This window comes from Lissotriton vulgaris, chromosome 2_1 (genome assembly GCF_964263255.1).
Source record: "Lissotriton vulgaris chromosome 2_1, aLisVul1.2, whole genome shotgun sequence".
Taxonomy (NCBI): Eukaryota; Metazoa; Chordata; class Amphibia; order Caudata; family Salamandridae; genus Lissotriton; species Lissotriton vulgaris.
In genome coordinates, this window is record NC_141687.1 from 1418154100 (window position 1) to 1418170730 (window position 16631).

Sequence of the window (16631 nt, forward strand, 5' to 3'; positions counted from 1 at the left end):
ATTAATATCTACTGTCATGTATAGAGTACATTATATTGCTACGAACTTTCAATAAAAAAAAAATAAAAAAAAAAAAAAAAAGAACTTGCTGCAATGTTCGCATGTGAAAGTGTTCTGATAGAATGTACTGATTGAGGGGCCTGAGGACCAGTATGGGGCTGAGGGACCCGTCCTTTTTTGGGATCAAGAAGTACAGTGAGTACACTCCTGTGCCTCTTTCTTCCACAGGCACGAGCGATTGTACCTTTTTGCAGCATGACGAGTACCTCTTGCTGCAATAAGTGCAAATGCTCTGTGGACATAGGACGGTGTCTTGGGGGTATGTTGGGTGGAGTGGATGTTAGCTCCAGACAATAACCGTATTGGATAAGCTTTGTGACCCACCTGTCTGTGGTGATGGAATTCCAGACCGGCAGCAACTGTTGGAGTCTCCCCCCGACCGGTGTATGGTCGGGGGGCAGTGACAAGGCGTCACTGTTTATTAGTGGCGGAGGATCTGGAGCTGTTGTTTCCACGACCTCTGCCCTTGGCGCTGTTTCCACGATATCCACCTCTATTTTGTTTTGTGTATGTGGTCTGCGCTCCACCCTTATTGTACTGCGTTTGCTGGGACAGCTGGCCTCTGGAAACATCTCTATTGCTTGAGCGACGAAAAGAACCACCCCTGAACTGCTGGGTGTCCACCTCTGGGCCAAATAAATAGTCAGGGTTTACTGGCTGATTTAGAATGGTTGTTTGAATCTCTGGCTTGAACCCGGAGACTGTGAGCCAGGCATGTCGCCTCAACATGACACTTGTATTAACTGCTCTGGCCGCGGTATCTGCTGCGTCCAGTGCACATTTGATATGAGCTTCCCTTCCTGTATGAGCATCTCCGCTGCCTCCTTATATTCATCAGGTAGGTGTTGCAACAGGGTCTCCAGTGTGTCGTAATGGGCCCTGTCATACCTGGCTAAGAGTGCCGGAGTGTTTGAAATGCGCCAGATATTAGCTGCCTGAGCTGCCACCCTTTTCCCCGATGCCTCTAGCACCTTCGATTCTTTATCAGGGGGAGGAGTATCACCTGTTGTTTGCGAGTTAGCCCTCTTCCGGGCATTAGAAACTACTAGAGAGTCCAAAGGCAACTGGCCTTTAATGTAGGTAGGGTCCCCGGGCGCCGGCTTGTATTTCTTTTCAATTCTGGGGTTAATCACCCTGGCCCTTGTAGGTCATTGAATATCTCCCCAGCATGCTTCAAGACACCCTTCAGCATAGGCAGAGTCTTGACAGTCCTCTCTGAGGTGGAAAAGGTGTCAAACAAGAAATTCACGTCAATAGGGTCAGCATGTAGCTGGACGTCATGATTTTTGGCCGCCCTTTCAATAAGTGCATTAAACGCCGCTGAATCCTCAGTAGGCGAGGTCTTTACAGCATACACATGAGTGTCTGGGGTAGTATGTGGATCTACTGTGTCAGTAGCATCTTGCCATGGTTCATTCTGATCATCTGGATCAGTGTCCACAGGATAGCTGTACTCCTCATCATCACCTTCTGCTGGCTCCACATCAGAATAAGTGGGCGAGAAACTTTGGCCACGTGGAGATATAGGTTACACCAGAACTGGGGTTATCGTGGAATCCTTTTTCAATGGGATCTTGTACGACTCCATGGGCTGTTCCGGGGCGATCTTTCATTTATAAATAGAAAGTCTGCCCGTTTCGGCATAGATGAATTGTTCCTGTTGCTCTTCGAGTGTGGGTTGTCGATGCTTTGTGGATGGTACCACTGTTGTCAGCTTCGGTTCCGTCGACACCTTCCTGGGCACGTCGACGGTCATTCTAGGGACGAAGGCCTTCGGTACCACTTTAGGCGGCAGCGTGAAGTGGATGGGTGCCGACGCCTTCGGAGGCTTATCGGCAGTGTTTAGAGGTGGAGCATCCCTCGGTTCGACAGCCAAATCCTTCTCCCTGATGTGCTTTAGCGAGTCCGCTACTTTCTTTGAAAAGGAAGCGGACAGCTGCATCAACTTGACGGAATCCTTCGAGCCCCCGGCAGGCGTGGAGTCGAGGCCCGCACCACCTTTAGCCTTGTCCGTTCGACGCTTGTGTTCGAGAACCTTCTGACCTCCGAGTCCTTTGTCGGTGTCGACGGTATTCGGTGCTGATTTCTTCGGGTCGACGACCTTGGGCAGCGTTTTTGGTGTGGCAGTCTTTTGCTCAACGCCCTTTAACGGCCTCTTAGGGTCGATAACCTCCTTATGCTTTGTTGGTGCCGATAAGCCAGAGGACTTCGATCCGACTAAAGCAATTTTTACTTTGGGTTTCGATTTTGCCTCTTGTTGTTTGGGTTGCGTCGACACCGAAGCTTTCTCTTTCGGTTTTGCAACTTGCGGCTCTTTTGAAATGTCCGAAGCCGGGCCCGAAGTCGGGGCTGTAGAACCCATTGGAAGATCTTGGGTAAGGCCATCTGGCGATCCCTCAACCTGAGCCTTTTGAGGTATTTCGGCCCTAGTATCAGTTTGTGGGCCTAGCTCTTCGCTGGAGCTATCTTCCATGGCCCCAAATGCCCCATCGTCGTCTCCTACCTAGTCAACGACTTCTTCGGCATCGAGCATTTTAACATCCGCGTCGTAGCTGGAGTCGACCTCCGATGCGGGATTAGACGGGTTCTCTCGATCCTCCCGGTCTGCTTCATCATCCTCTGCATCGAAAAGTTCACCGGGTCAGATGCCGTCTGCTGTGCTTCCTTGCGCGTCGAAGCCGAATCGTTTTCTTGGATCTGAAACGGGAACAAGCCATACAGCTGGCTTCATCATGATCCGGCGACAGGCACTTGTTGCACACCGGGTGGACGTCGATGTGAGGATATTTCGAGTTGCACACGGGACATAGTTTGAACGGGCTCCGTTCCATGATGCTTCGTCAATAAGGCCTCTGGCGTCGGCCGGGCCTTCAGTGCTGAAAAGCCACGCGGCTCTTCTGGATGTCCGGCTCAGGAACTGAGCTGGAACAGAACTGGGCACCGATCACCGACGCTGAACTAAAGGCCTTTTGGCCAAAGGAAAGTTTTTATATCGATTCCGAACTTGAGTGAACCAATATGCATCCAAACCCAATGGCGGAAAAAAACAATCTGGGGATGGAGTTGATGCCCTTGCGCACTTTAGTCCAGGGGAGGAGCCACCTATCTTGTGATACTTCGAAGACTCTTCCAGGACAACAATGTGAGATCATCCTGACCCAACACTACGCGGCGATCTATGCACAGATATGAATTCAGCAGCCCACATGCCTCGAACCTGGGAGTTTACTCATGGCCGCAAGTCCTTCCTGTTCCAGGCTGCCTATTGCCTAGAATGGGCCACTCTTTTCACCTAATGCCAAGATGGGCAATGATCGGGGTAGATAGGGCCCTGGCAGCAGGGTTATGCTCATGAATCCAGCCCAAGGAAGTATTGCTAATCGGTAACCCAAGATCGTGCTAGGTGAGTGTGGATTTGATCTGGGGAGGGCTTTGTCATATTGAGCCCCTCCTGCTGCCACCGCCAAGGGGTCACCTATACCCAGCCATCGCATGCATTAGCCGGGTCCTATTTGGTGGGGAAGAGGACCCTGCCCCTACCGGATACACACCCATGTGGCCATCACACAAGGAGAGGTACTGGGCCCTATACCTTGGCTCCAGTTATCCAAGTAACAAAACAAGCAATTTAATCAACCATAAGTCATTTAATCAGTCACTGCGACAGCCATAGCTAATGGCTCAATCTGACAAAAGCATAAGCTACTGGCAGTACCACCTAGATAAGCTTGGGGAGGAACCTCAAATGGCTTTCCCAGACAGAGTGCTACACTGAGTGCCTACATGGTTGGAGAGGCTCTACTAAGTGCAGGCACTGGTGTACTGAGCAATCCCACAAGTACCAGTGCCCGGCCTGCTCTGCGTCAATGTAATTTAGAGGCAGGGCCTAGGTGCGGATGGAGCGTGACTGGGATTCCTGCGGGGACACCCCACAGAACAATCGTTATCAGTTGCTGCAGTACTGCATTGGGTGGGGAAAGGGTAATGACGGATGCAGCATGTTGGCTCAGTATGCCACAAGTCTAGCATCACCTAAACCCTTTATCCACTCCGGTCAGATCCTTTGCGGGATACGCTGCCAGGCAACTAGTCTTTTGCTCTGCTGGTAGGCTTCCTCATAAGGAATTTTCTAGAGTCTAATATTCTGAAGTGGGGTGAAAACTTTGCTTGAAGCAGCCAATGCCGGCCAAGCAGTTCAGCCCTAAATGGGCCAAATGGTAAAGTCTTACCTGGTAGAGCCATTATCTAGCAGCAGATTCCATATCTTTGAATTTCCCTGGCGTCCAACTGGACTCGGAAGATTTTTCTCTAAGCAATACTCCTGCATGCTGGTGGGTGGTGTCGGTCAGCTCCACAATTAGTCGTCAGTCTACCCTGAGCACACATTACTATTTGCTGTCCAAAGTATTGAGACAGTCTATAAGTTGTTCCAAATTTTCGAATCTTTATTCCAATATTCACAGTGCAATCAGGTCGTTTTTCCAAGATACAGCTTGATGCAAGGGTAAATTCACAGATAGCCAACACCTGTTTAGTCTTGTGCTGTAGCACAAAAAAAACTTCTTCAGGGCTGATGGGATCTCCAGTATCTTACAGTAAAAAATAAAACTCTTCAATCTAGATAAATCTCCTTATAGTAGCGTATAAAAACACCCCTTCCCAATTGCTACTTTAATCCATGCAAGTGAGGGGGTGTAAGTCTTTTTGAAGGAATTTATGTGGTAGAATTGGTAACCAACCACTTTCACTTTCGAGCACCACTATAGACGCATATTTTCACCTCTTTACAATGCCCTTTACTTCAGTTGAGCGCCCATAGTGTGGGCGCTCAACTGAAGTAAATCAGGAATTCTATAGCTATATTCCTTACCTTTGAATAGATACCCAAGTAATACCAATCTCAGTGGAGGGCTGCAGACAAATTCTAAACTATAAAGTCCTGAAGGACCGAACAGACTAAGTGCCTGTCCCTGCAGACCTGCCTGGCAGGTGTCTCAGACCGGGGCTCTATAGTCGCAGCTGGTGGAATGAGCTCTTAAGCCTTCAGGAGGCTGCTTTTTCACCAAAAGCGCAGCAGATCTAAATGCAGCAAGCTACCCCTCGTGAGCTGGCACTTTTCTGCACTGCCCGGCCTTTCTTCGCACCAACGTACCCCACGAAGAGTTGGTCATCCACCCAGAACTCCTGTGCAGTTAGGGACTGGGCAGGAGTGGTATGGGTGGAAAGGGGAACAGGATGTCTGATCTCCATTCGAGATCAAAGGAGTCTCAGAGCGAGTGCCACCTTGGTAACTCCAGCATGCAAAATTGCTGATATTGCGCAATCTCTGCGGAAGTGGACAGACCCAATTAAGGCTCTCCACACTGCTGGAAAAGACCTTGTGCCACCTCTGGATGGAGACCTCATTTGTGGTCCGCTAGGCATCGACAGCGGAGGGAACCTACCAGGTGCTGAACCATAAGGGATATGCCCTGCTGTTCCAGCCATGTCGAGAGATGCAGGGATTCTTGACAAAGAGTCCAAGACCCCACTCACCCCTGTTGTTGCAGATCACACGGCACATGTGTGATCAACACTTGATCTAGCCTTTCTTTGATGAACGGTAGAAAGGCTTTCAATGTCAATCAGTGAATCACTTGGAGCTCCAGCATGTTAATGTGGAGTCTGAATTCCGCCAGAGACCAGAGCCCTCTGATCTTCACCTTTCCCTCATGGCCACTTCATCCCAGACGTGATGAATCTGTCACCACTGGTTGGGGAAGGGAGAGGAGTCTGCCTCCTACCTAATCGCGGTTTGTCAGCCACCACTGCAGGTGTTGTGCTGTTCCCTCCGATACCAGAACCATGTTGGCGATATTCCAAGATGCTGTGCCCACTTGAACTTCAGGTCCCACTTCAGAGCCCTGGACCCGACGCTTAGGAGGATAAGCCCAAAACTGCACTGTGTCAAGGGCGGCTTCGATGAATGGTAACATCTGAGAGGGAGTCAGGTGTGACTTTGGCTCATTGATAGTGAACCCCAGCGAATGCACGAGTTTTGCCGTAGTCTGGACGTGGGAGACGACAGCCTGGTGCAAGCCTGCCAGCAGCAGTCAGTCAGAGATAGGGGTAGACTGACACACATGATCTGGGAAGATGAGATGCTACAAACACCATCACCTTCATGAAAAACCGAGGTGTGCTGGCATGGCCAAGGCACAGTGAAATGAAAATGCTTGTGGCGTACCATAAACCGCAGGGAATGTGAAAATAGGCATCCTGCAAGTCCAATGCTAAAGCATCCTGCAAGTCCAATGCTACCATCCAGTCTCAAGGGTCCAGGGTAGACAGTACTTGAGCTAGTGTGAGCATCTTGAATGTTTTCGCTTTGAGGAATTAGTTGTGGGTTTGTACATCTAGGATAAGATGGGCCCAGTCTTTTTTTGGGACCAGAAAGTAGCAGTTCACCGGGGTGGTGTGGGTAGTGAGGAAGTTTGGGTCCCCCAGGGCAGGAGGTAAGCAATTAACCTATTCACAGGAGCCCCTGTGCTGGGCTGTGACCATGATCCCAGTAGGACGTCCGTGAGGGCCTCATTAAATGGGAGCAAGGGTTCTGAGGAGGAAACTCCTGGCTGTAGCACCTCTGTCAAAAGGTTAGTCTTTACCACCACTGAAGGAAGCTGAAGGCCAAGGACATCAGTCGCCATTCGAAGCACCATAGCATAAGGCGCTCCCTCTTCCGTAGACCCAGTAAGGGGAGAAAGCATGTATCCATCCTGCTGGCCTCACCCAATGCCTCCTACCATTCCATTTCCTCGGAAGGATGGTCTTCTAAAGGGTTCAGCGACCCCTCCCCATCTTCTCACGCCTAGCCCTTCACAATAAGGATCAGAAAGTGACCTAATATCTGAGGGTCCGGTTGGTGCCGGAATCAGAGGCAGTTGACGTGGCACCAGCTCTGGGTCCATCTGCAATCAGAATGGGGCTAATGACGCAGGTGGGCAAATCCGCATCGGGGAAGGTCACAATGTCACAGCGGGCACCGGTCTGGATCCATGTCCGAATCCATGGGGGAGCCCAATCTGCGCTGAAGCCGCCGGCGTGGAACCCATTGGGCCCCCCTCGGACCCCACGATACCAAATGGCACACCAGAGCAGTCAAGCTGGTCAAAAATGAGCTGGATGGACGATTAATAGTCTCATCTGAGTGGGGAGTTGCTCCGGCTCCTAGGAGCGGAGCCAACACAGGGGCAGGGCCCAGAGAATGAGAACTTGGACACAGAGCCTCCTTCCTCAAGACAGTCGAGGAGAAGTTGAAGCACGCTTTGATCTTTTTTTTTTGTGCCACTTACCCGAATGTCTCAACTACTGAGTGTGATGAAAAAGACTTGGAACTCCTGGAGCAGTGCCGGACCTACCTCTCAATTGTGACAGTGACCGAGGAGACATGTGACGTGGTATAGACGGCCGGGCAGCAAGCAGCTTTAGGGACTGCTCCCTCAAAGCCTTCGGAGCCATTGCCCAGCAGCCGGAGGACAACCTGGAGTTATGTTGGTGCTCCAGACAAGACAACCAAATGCAGGTCCTTCACTGACATGTCGTAGTGGTAGACACCGTACCCCTTGAAACCTGAAGTCTCTCTCGACATGACTCCTACACACCACAAGCATTGGCATAGCTAATAGGTCTCGCCTTTGGGACCTTATAAGTATTTAGCCGTGAAACACGTTGCTACAACATCTACTGTTCTTAAATTGTTTGATACATTCCACGTTTGGACGGATGGTACTCAAACCCTAAATGCATGTGAGGAGGAAAAGAAAACTAATTTTGTAAGAGGCTGTAAAGTGTACATCTTGCTCACACAGCACCCAGGTACATATGCAGGTCACGGACGTGGGGTCGCGTGCAGTAACGGACGTTCTGGAAATAAAGACCTAGAATAAAAAACCCTATATTATCTGAGACGGGGGGGAAGGAGCGGCCAGGCACGGGACAGACGACAGCTGCAAATACCACCTCCTGGCACTGAGAGGGGACATCGGAGGAAGAACTGATGAAGAGAATGGAGGAGAGGACAGGAGAGTAGCGAGGGGTGAGATAGCAGAGAGTGAGAACTGAGGCGTGAGTAGGAAAGAAAATAACAGAAGGGTGAGCGGCAGTGGTGAATGTAGGAGGGGTAAGAATGGAATGACTGAGTGAAAGGAGGAGGGGAAAGGACAGGGACAGATGGTGAATGGAAGAGAGCGAAGGCCGGGGATGGGTTGGGCGAGACCTAATAAAGTAGGGAGAGAAAGATAAGGTGAAGGTGCAGGACAGCACGATGATGGGTGCGTCAGACAGTGAAGTGAAAAGGAGACACATGGAATGGCGGAGAATGGGAGGCGACAGTTAATGACAAAGGAAAGACGAATCGGGAACTGTGAGGAGGTGTGAGAAATGAGTGGAAGTAGAAGGGGCGAGCCAAAAGAGGAATGCATCGTAAGATAGATAAGGATAGATTCTAGACTTCAAAAAGATCCTCATTGTTTTGTGAGACAGAACTGCATTAGTATAGATGGCAGCTTCATAAGGTTGTGACAAAGAGGCCTAAACACTACTGTGCGTTTGGAGTGGATGCAACACCGGGGAATGTCCAAGGCTGTGCTGGCACATGAATGCCCCTACATCCTGCCAAAAAGAGTTTTATTGTAATTTGGTGCTCTTGTAAAGCGATCTAGCGTCCATGGGTCAGCAGTGTCCTGGTCAGCTATTTAGTAGAAGTTGTTCAACTTAGCAGCATTCAAATAAAGGCTGGAGACGAAGGATAACAAAACAGAAGCATGTCACATAAAGCACCACGTGCAATGCATGCCCCAGGTCAAAAGAAAGAAAAACGCTGCACTCGACAAACCCATTCTTTGAAACATTGAACAATGGCAATATTTAAAGTTAGTAGTTTATTGTGCATTTTATTTCTGAAAGCCACACGCAAAGGCCAATAGATTGTGTGGAAGTTGGGAAACCACAATCCAAGTTGAGAAAGTCTGGAGTGATGCCAAGAGGCCTCCCCAAAGAGCAGTGCATGCACGCTGCGCTAGGCTTGACCTAAAAAAGGGGGTCAATCAAGTAAAAAAAATCTTGTCAAAAACTAACATCTTCACTAAAATCTTCACGGATCAGCACTGGACTGGCACGGAAAGAAAAGAACTGATGTTTGTGTGTGGAGTTGGCTCCTATATAGGTGACACAGACGTCACTTCTGGTACAGACGCAGACGTCACATAGCGTTGACCAATGCCAGCCATCAGTGCACAGGGTAATTGTTCAAAGAAAAATCTTCCAGATCCAGTCTAAAATCAGGGAAATTCAAAGGTAAGGAATCAGCGGCTAGAGGTCTATCAGATATACTGGCTTGTTTATTTCTAGACCCTGCCTGCTCTCAAGGAAGGCTGGTTACTGGACTAGCTCCCCAGTCAGGTTGGCCATGGCCTTTAGGGGCCTATGGAGATCTAACAGATGACCAACAGGTCCCACGCAATTTATTCCTACTAATATGGTGATAAGCCACTAGCCTTTCTTGTAGGGCCTGTGCACAGGGTGAAGGGGGTGGACATTCAACCATATGTACCATCTTCTTTGAGCCTTGGCTGGGCTTGAAGCATCAAATTAGCAACAGGCCGGAAGAGGACAAGTTGGCGGGGAAGTTTCCCTGGGAAGCCTGGCTCCATTACCGGTTTGAATCAAACAGTGGGGGAGAAAGGGGTCAGGTTACAGAGGACTCTGCCTCCTTTACTTAATCGAAAAACAAAAAGAGTCCCACTACTTTAGAATTGGCAATCTTCCCAGTGACCTTTATAGTTTTAAAGAAAATAGTATGTTTTCTTAAAAAAACCCTCGCCCACCAAGAGGTCCCATGGCGGCATGATTCATCATTGGGTTCTTCCCGCCCAGCTGCGGGACGGGCGTGCTCGAACAACGAAGACATGGGAGCACTTTGTAAGATGCAAACTATAAGGTAAATGATGGTATAAGAGCGGGACGGTCTATTTGTGGGTGGGTTAAAAAATATCTAGCTAAATGTAAGAAAGTGGCTCTGTATATATTGGACCAAAGTAAGGTACAGTGTGTACAGAGTCCACAGTCCAGAGGTTTGGCAGAGGCTAAAGTTAGATATAGATGTAAAACTGAGAAATCAATACTCAAGCAGAAAACAAATACATGGTATAGCCAGGTATTGAATTCATAATTATTTATGTTTAGAATTCAATTATGTTTATGCTGAATTACTTCATTCAGTAACAAACAATCCGTACAAAGTAAGACCATCAAACATAGTTACAGTTCAGTGACAGTTGGTGAAAGAAGTGCTCAAGTGCCAAGGTATATGTACAGTGAAAATGAATAAATACAATTATATACACAGATAATGGAAGGGCCAACAATTAATTAATCTCCAAGGAATCCTAGTGCATTGTAGAGTCATCATGGAGTGTTCTGGACCTAGTTGAGCGGCGACATTTCGACCCTAGTGCGCCCCAGTTGGTGAACGCTGCGGGTCTTTATCAAGACAGGAGGCGGACGGTGACGGTATGAATCAGGAATAATGATTTGCCTGATGTGCTGCCACTCATTTGCTGGTCATATCCGTCGTGGAGACTAACGGACAACACTACGTCCAAGGCTGGAGAATATTCGTAATACATTAGTAATTGGTCTTACCCAACAGAACCATTTGTTTGTTTAAAAACTAATACCCAGGTTCTGAGGGACACAGGGTTACCCCTTTTTTGTTCAATTAAAGTTAGATATAACCTTACTCTCTAAAGTGGTAGCTTGGTCGAGCAGTAAGGCATTAAGGCATTAAGGCAGTATCAGAGGACAGTGCTAAGCATTTGTTGTACACACTGTCAGCAAATGGTCTCACAATATCAAGAACTGAACTCTAGGCCTATTTTTTTGTATCAAAATATATAGTTGTTTTATTTTAGAACCAACAAGGTATCAAAACAAACTCTCAGAATTAATTACTTTAGTTTAAATACTTTGCAAATAGGCAATATACTTTTAAGTACAGTAGTTACAGTTGTTGCAATGGGCAACACAATTTCAAACACAATGTAACATTGAGCTCAATGGGAATTTCTAGTTAAATGCAATTAGTTACTTTATGGATTACTTTTCTAACAACAGGACTGGATCCTAGATTCAGTCCTGGGACATCTCCTGTAAACAGTTGAGTAAAAGCGTTTGGTTACAGCAGTGGTTTTTAAGGAATATTATTGTATTTTAAAAGTTGACACTTTTTCACATGGAATCCCCAATGTTATCCTACGGGAGGAAATTCACTTAGCAGGTAAGTAGTATTGTTACTTTTTCTTACTCTGTGTTGGATCCTGGATCCAGCACTGGTGCATCTTCTGTAAACAATTGAAAGAATGCGTTTAAGTCATACAGGCGATTTTTAAGGAATATTTGAAGTTTGTGAAAATCGACAATTGGAAACTTTTCTGGTGAAAACCAGACTATGGATTCCTATGGAAGAAAATTCAAGTTACTGGTAAGTATGGTCAAAATTACTTTTCAGGGTCAGTGCTGGGCTAAAAGATGCAGCACTGGGTTCTCTCCTGATAACCGGTGAGTAAATCAAAATTTGTTCAGCTGATTTTAGATGAATATTTTAAAGTTTCAAAACTCCACACTTAAAAGAATTTCCAAGTGAAACCCGTCAATGTTAACCTATGGAAGAAAAATGAGTTATCAGCATTTGGGTAAGTATTTGACTGGTAGAGTGAAGGTTCTGGGCATAGGTCTCCCAGGGTCAGGTACGTACAGTTGGTACACCCAAAGCAGCACAGGGGCAGCCGGGTGCTGAGGTAGGTAGGCCCAATGTTATCCAATGAGAGGCAGGGGGCCTTCGGATGGTGGCTGCTGTCAAGCAGGCCTTGCAGCTGTGGGAGCTGGGCTCCTGGTCACTTGCTCAGGGCAAATGGAGGAGTAATCAGGACAAAGGTTGCACTGCCAGGGGCACTCTGGCGGCTGTGTGCCGGGTGCTTTTGAGCAGTCGGGCGCTCAATGTTATTCAATGGAGATCTTGGAAGATGAACAAAGGCTGCAGGCTCGAGGATGGAGATTCTTCAGGAGCGACCAACACTTCGAGGGGTAAGTTGGGATCTTGGAGGATGGGTAGGCACCCAGGAGTCAGGCACGGGGGCCGTGGGGCACCGGGGTGTCTTGACGTCGGGAAATCTTACCAAGTATGCGCAAGGAAAGTTTCTTACAGGCATATTTTTGCACACCCTTAGTTAACAGGCTCTTCTAAACAAAATTCCTTTAAATAATTTAAGCACTTGCAGGGTTACTAAAATACACTGTTTCAACACAGGATTAGTAGCAGCAAGACTGTCTAGTTTTATGGGTGTGGTCACATTTAATCAAGACAAAGGAATTTTCAGGCAATCAAAAAGATTTTACAATTCCTTACATTGGGACAATTCATAATAAAATTATGAGATAGAAATATGTCTTACTTCAATTCTGCTGGATACAGCAGCCCTGTTGTTTTAGCAAAAGTTGCATTCCAGAACTGTGCAGTTTGGTTACGAATTTGCTTATTTTTGTGCAGAAAAACCACACATAGCAAAGGCGAAATATCCTCCAGTAGATCGCTTTCATGTGCCCCCGAGTAGCGAGACTGCAAACAAAGTAGTATTTCACCCAGAAGTTTTTCCAGCTAAAAAAAGATGGAAAACAAAGTCAAATTACATTAAAATTACATTATTTCATAAAGTAAAATTAATAAAAACACATCAAAGGTCATGATTGTCATGATCAAGATTACTGGAGCATAAAATGTATTATGGGACAGAAAACATGAATTTGATTTTCTAGAACCTTTTCAAACTATTTCAAAAGTATAGGACGCAATGTGTGCATCAACCACTAGTGAGGACAAAATAGTTGAGAAAAGGTGTAGTAAGGATATGTATGAGACCAATTACCAGCGAGTCGGTACAGTTGCTGATCTCTACTCCCTCCCCCACACACCCCCATCATGTACACAACTGTTGAAGCTTTCTTCATCAAAGGTCTGCCATCAAAAATGCTCCCACTTTCTTAACCAACTTGGGTCTCGAGCTTTAGATTTTACTCTTTAAATCAGATACTGGACTGGACCCTTTGATTACCAGATCAATCATCACCAAATACGGAGACCTCTAAAGGGCCTTATGAAGTCTATCCATTGTCCGGGGTTCAGCTGTCTGCTCACTGACCTTGGAATGCTTTGGTTGCCTTACATTACTAAACCAGGAAGAGGTGTAAACCTTTAAACAGAGTACTAGTGGTGCCTCTCAAACGCAGGAGTAATTTTCTTGCTTGGAAACGCAAGCTCAACTTAAAGTAGAGGAATATTGTAATTGGTGCTGCAAATCTCACAAGCATCACATGCTTAAATATTCAACCTGAATCCAGACAAACAACATATTTGATTGCCAATCTTTAATTCCTTAACCAACAACATTGTTACCCATTGTAAAACTGTAGAGGTTGCAGCCAAAGCAATCACCATCATTTTCCCATGAAACCTACACTACTGACTTTAGTCCTAAGTATTTAAAATCACCAAATGCACTTACCTTGCTGCCAAAGCTACTGTACACTTTTGGCACATCAGAAGACCTGAGAATTAAACAGTCTACAGTCAGTATTTAATTCACATGAAAACGTGAATACCATTACGACACACAATGCTCCTTACATTTCGAACCTATACCAGATTAACCAAAGTAAGAATGACTAGCTCCCAATGCAAATGTCAAAACTGTTACAAGAAAGTATAAACGACTTACCTGTAAACCTAGTTCTCTTCAAGGATAATACTCAAAGTCATAAGCACGGACTAGTCCTGCCCATGCGCAGTTACCCAGAAGCATATATTAAATATAATACATACATGTATGTTTAACCTCATTAATATATGTAGTTCCCTAAAACATATATTCACTGAAAAAACCAAAGGTTACAGGGACGTTCTAGTTAGGCTCACATTTTTACTCGTACAAAACCAGACCCATTTAGCAGTTAAAGTTACCCGAGCCAACTATAAATTATGCCCCTGCAATGACCTCACATATTACATTACTTATGACATGGTCAATGACTTCCCTGATGACATTTCAAATAATATTACTGATTACATCATCCAGTGATTGAGGGTTTTTTAAACGTTTGTGTTAAATGTATATACTGATACCACAAAAGCTAAATTTGTATACTTTGTATATTACTACAAAGTGATTACTTAACAGTTTATGTAAGTAGCTGTGTGACTGAGCATCTGTTTGTGTGTCTAATTGACTGTACAGGTGTGGGACTCGCTGTATGGGTGTACCAGTGACTGTCTGAGTAGCTGTTTGGGTGACTTAGTGGCTGTATTGGTGAGTGGGTGGGTGGATCAGTGACTGAGTGAGTGACTGGGTGTGTAAGTGGTTATATGGGTGAGTGAGTGTTTGGTTAAGTGAGTTGGTATGCTAGTGGCTGTATGGAAGAGTGAGTCTGGGATTGGCTGCGAGTGGTTGTTTGGATGCGCAAATAGGTATGTAAATGGCTGTGTGAGAGTGGGTGAGGGATTGGGTGAGGGATTGGTTGAGGGATTGGTTGAGGGATTGGTTGTATGGGTTAGTGAGTGGCTCTGTTAAGAGGCTGTGTGGGTGAGTAAGTGGGTGTGTGAGTGACTGCATCGGTGAGTGACTGGATGTATGATAAGGCTCTGTGAGTGGGTGTCCGAGTGGCTCTATGGATAAGTGAGTGGTTGTTTAAGTACATGTATGGGTCTGAATGGAGACGTGCGTCAGTGGGTATATGAGAGGGTGAGTATGGTTCTGTGGATGAGGTCATCAGTGACGTCACTGACCAGATCATGAGTGAAGTATTATGTGAGGTCATAAGCAGTGAATTGCAGGGGCATAAGTTAGTTAGTTCAGGTAACTAACTGCTGAATTTCTATAGTTTTGTACAAGTGAAATTTGATCCCTACTATAATGTCCCTATAACGTTTGGTGGAGGTGGCGTGGGCGTTGGGGTGTGTTTGTTGGATTTTGTCATTACTTAGTGCATTTAAAAAGGGAGAAACATGGACTCTTGTCATCTGCTGCTGAGAGCAAAGAACCCACTCGTCACAGCCACTACATGAGTTACTGCACTTAAAAAAAGCAAGGACACAAGCACTTCCATCAAGGATTACGGATCAGTTTTCACTATGCAAATGCAGGGAAAACAGTTGCTTTGCCTTAGCCATACGTAGGAAGTTAGGATTATTGTAAGAGTTACTTACCTTTGGTAACGATTTATCTGGTAGAGAAGATTCTAGCCGCAGATTCCTTAAGGTAGAATTATCCCCCAGGCGTGACACTAGATCAGGAAAACTTTTGCCACAGCATCCCTGCGCACCGGGGGGACGGCACCAGGTGAGACTGCCCTGACGTCGTCGGTGACGTCAGCTCAGATACAAGAGTCCCACCCCGGCACGCCTATGTCTGTTTTCGTCAGTGAACGTGGAGCCATCACAAACAAAAACTGTGAGAATACGGGAACAGTGTGCAAAAAAAACAGCTAAACAGAAAGGGATGAAACAATTTGGTTGAGGAACAGCACCATCCAGAACAGTGCCAGGTACAATGCACCAAAAGTCCTGGAAGGAAAGAACAGAGCACAGCTACTGCAAAGCAAGCCTGCCAACAAATACAACAGGCTTCTCGGGGGCAGAAAGCATATGAAAAATTGCACAGCAGACTAAGAAGTCTGCAACTACCGCCTTGAACAGAGAAGGACACAAAGGCCAGAACGAAACTGCAATGACAATTCATCCCCAGACAACACCAGCAGGGAGAGACATCAACCAATCACCAGAAAGGAAGGAATGGAGCAAACAACAAGACGAGCATCCCCTAGGGAGGAAGAAAAGGCACTCGCATGAGACAACCACCTGGAGGCAGGAGAGTGCAGAAGACCAAAGAAGGGTCCTCGCAGAACGGGGAGGAAGGGCAGGTCGTGAAGGAATCTGCGGCTAGAAACGTCTCTACCAGATACATTGTTACCCAAGGTAAGTAACTCGTCCATCTGACAGACTACTAGCCGCAGATTCCTTAACGTAGAATAGATACCCTAGCCATACCGAAGGGGGAAGGAGGGTCGGCGAGAGGACCTACCCAGCCTGAACAAACACAGGGCCCCAATGGGGGTGTGAGAAAGTGTCTATATATATACTGGACCAGCATAAGGTACAGTGTGTTTAGAGTCCACAAACCCCAGAGGTATAACAGAGGTTAAAGCCAGGTGTGACCTTACTCTCTTAAGTGGTAGCTTGGTCGAGCAGTAAGACAGTACCAGAGGACAGTGTAAAGCATATGTTGTACACACTCAGTCAGCAAAAGGTTTCACACACTCAAGGACTAAACTCTAGGCCAATTGTTTTTATATCAAAAGTTGTTTTATTTTTAGAACCAACAGGTATAAAAATGTACTTTTCTCGATATGAGTACTCTCATATAATTACTTTGCAAAGAGGCAATCAACTCTGTAAACACAAAAGGGTACAATGGTTGCAGTAGGCA

At 46.5% G+C, this 16631-nt stretch overlaps 1 protein-coding gene across 2 annotated transcripts in view; it reads right to left on the reverse strand.

The window, feature by feature from the left end:
• Positions 1–16631, reverse strand: part of RIF1 (replication timing regulatory factor 1) — a 424226-nt gene that overhangs the window by 178090 nt on the left and 229505 nt on the right. For both annotated transcript variants that reach the window (XM_086957241.1, XM_086957240.1), the window contains 2 exons: positions 13656–13698; positions 12549–12751 (listed from right to left, as the gene is read on the reverse strand). In XM_086957241.1, coding sequence (XP_086813367.1) covers positions 12549–12751; positions 13656–13698 — 246 coding nt within the window. The remainder of the gene's footprint in view (positions 1–12548; positions 12752–13655; positions 13699–16631) is intronic.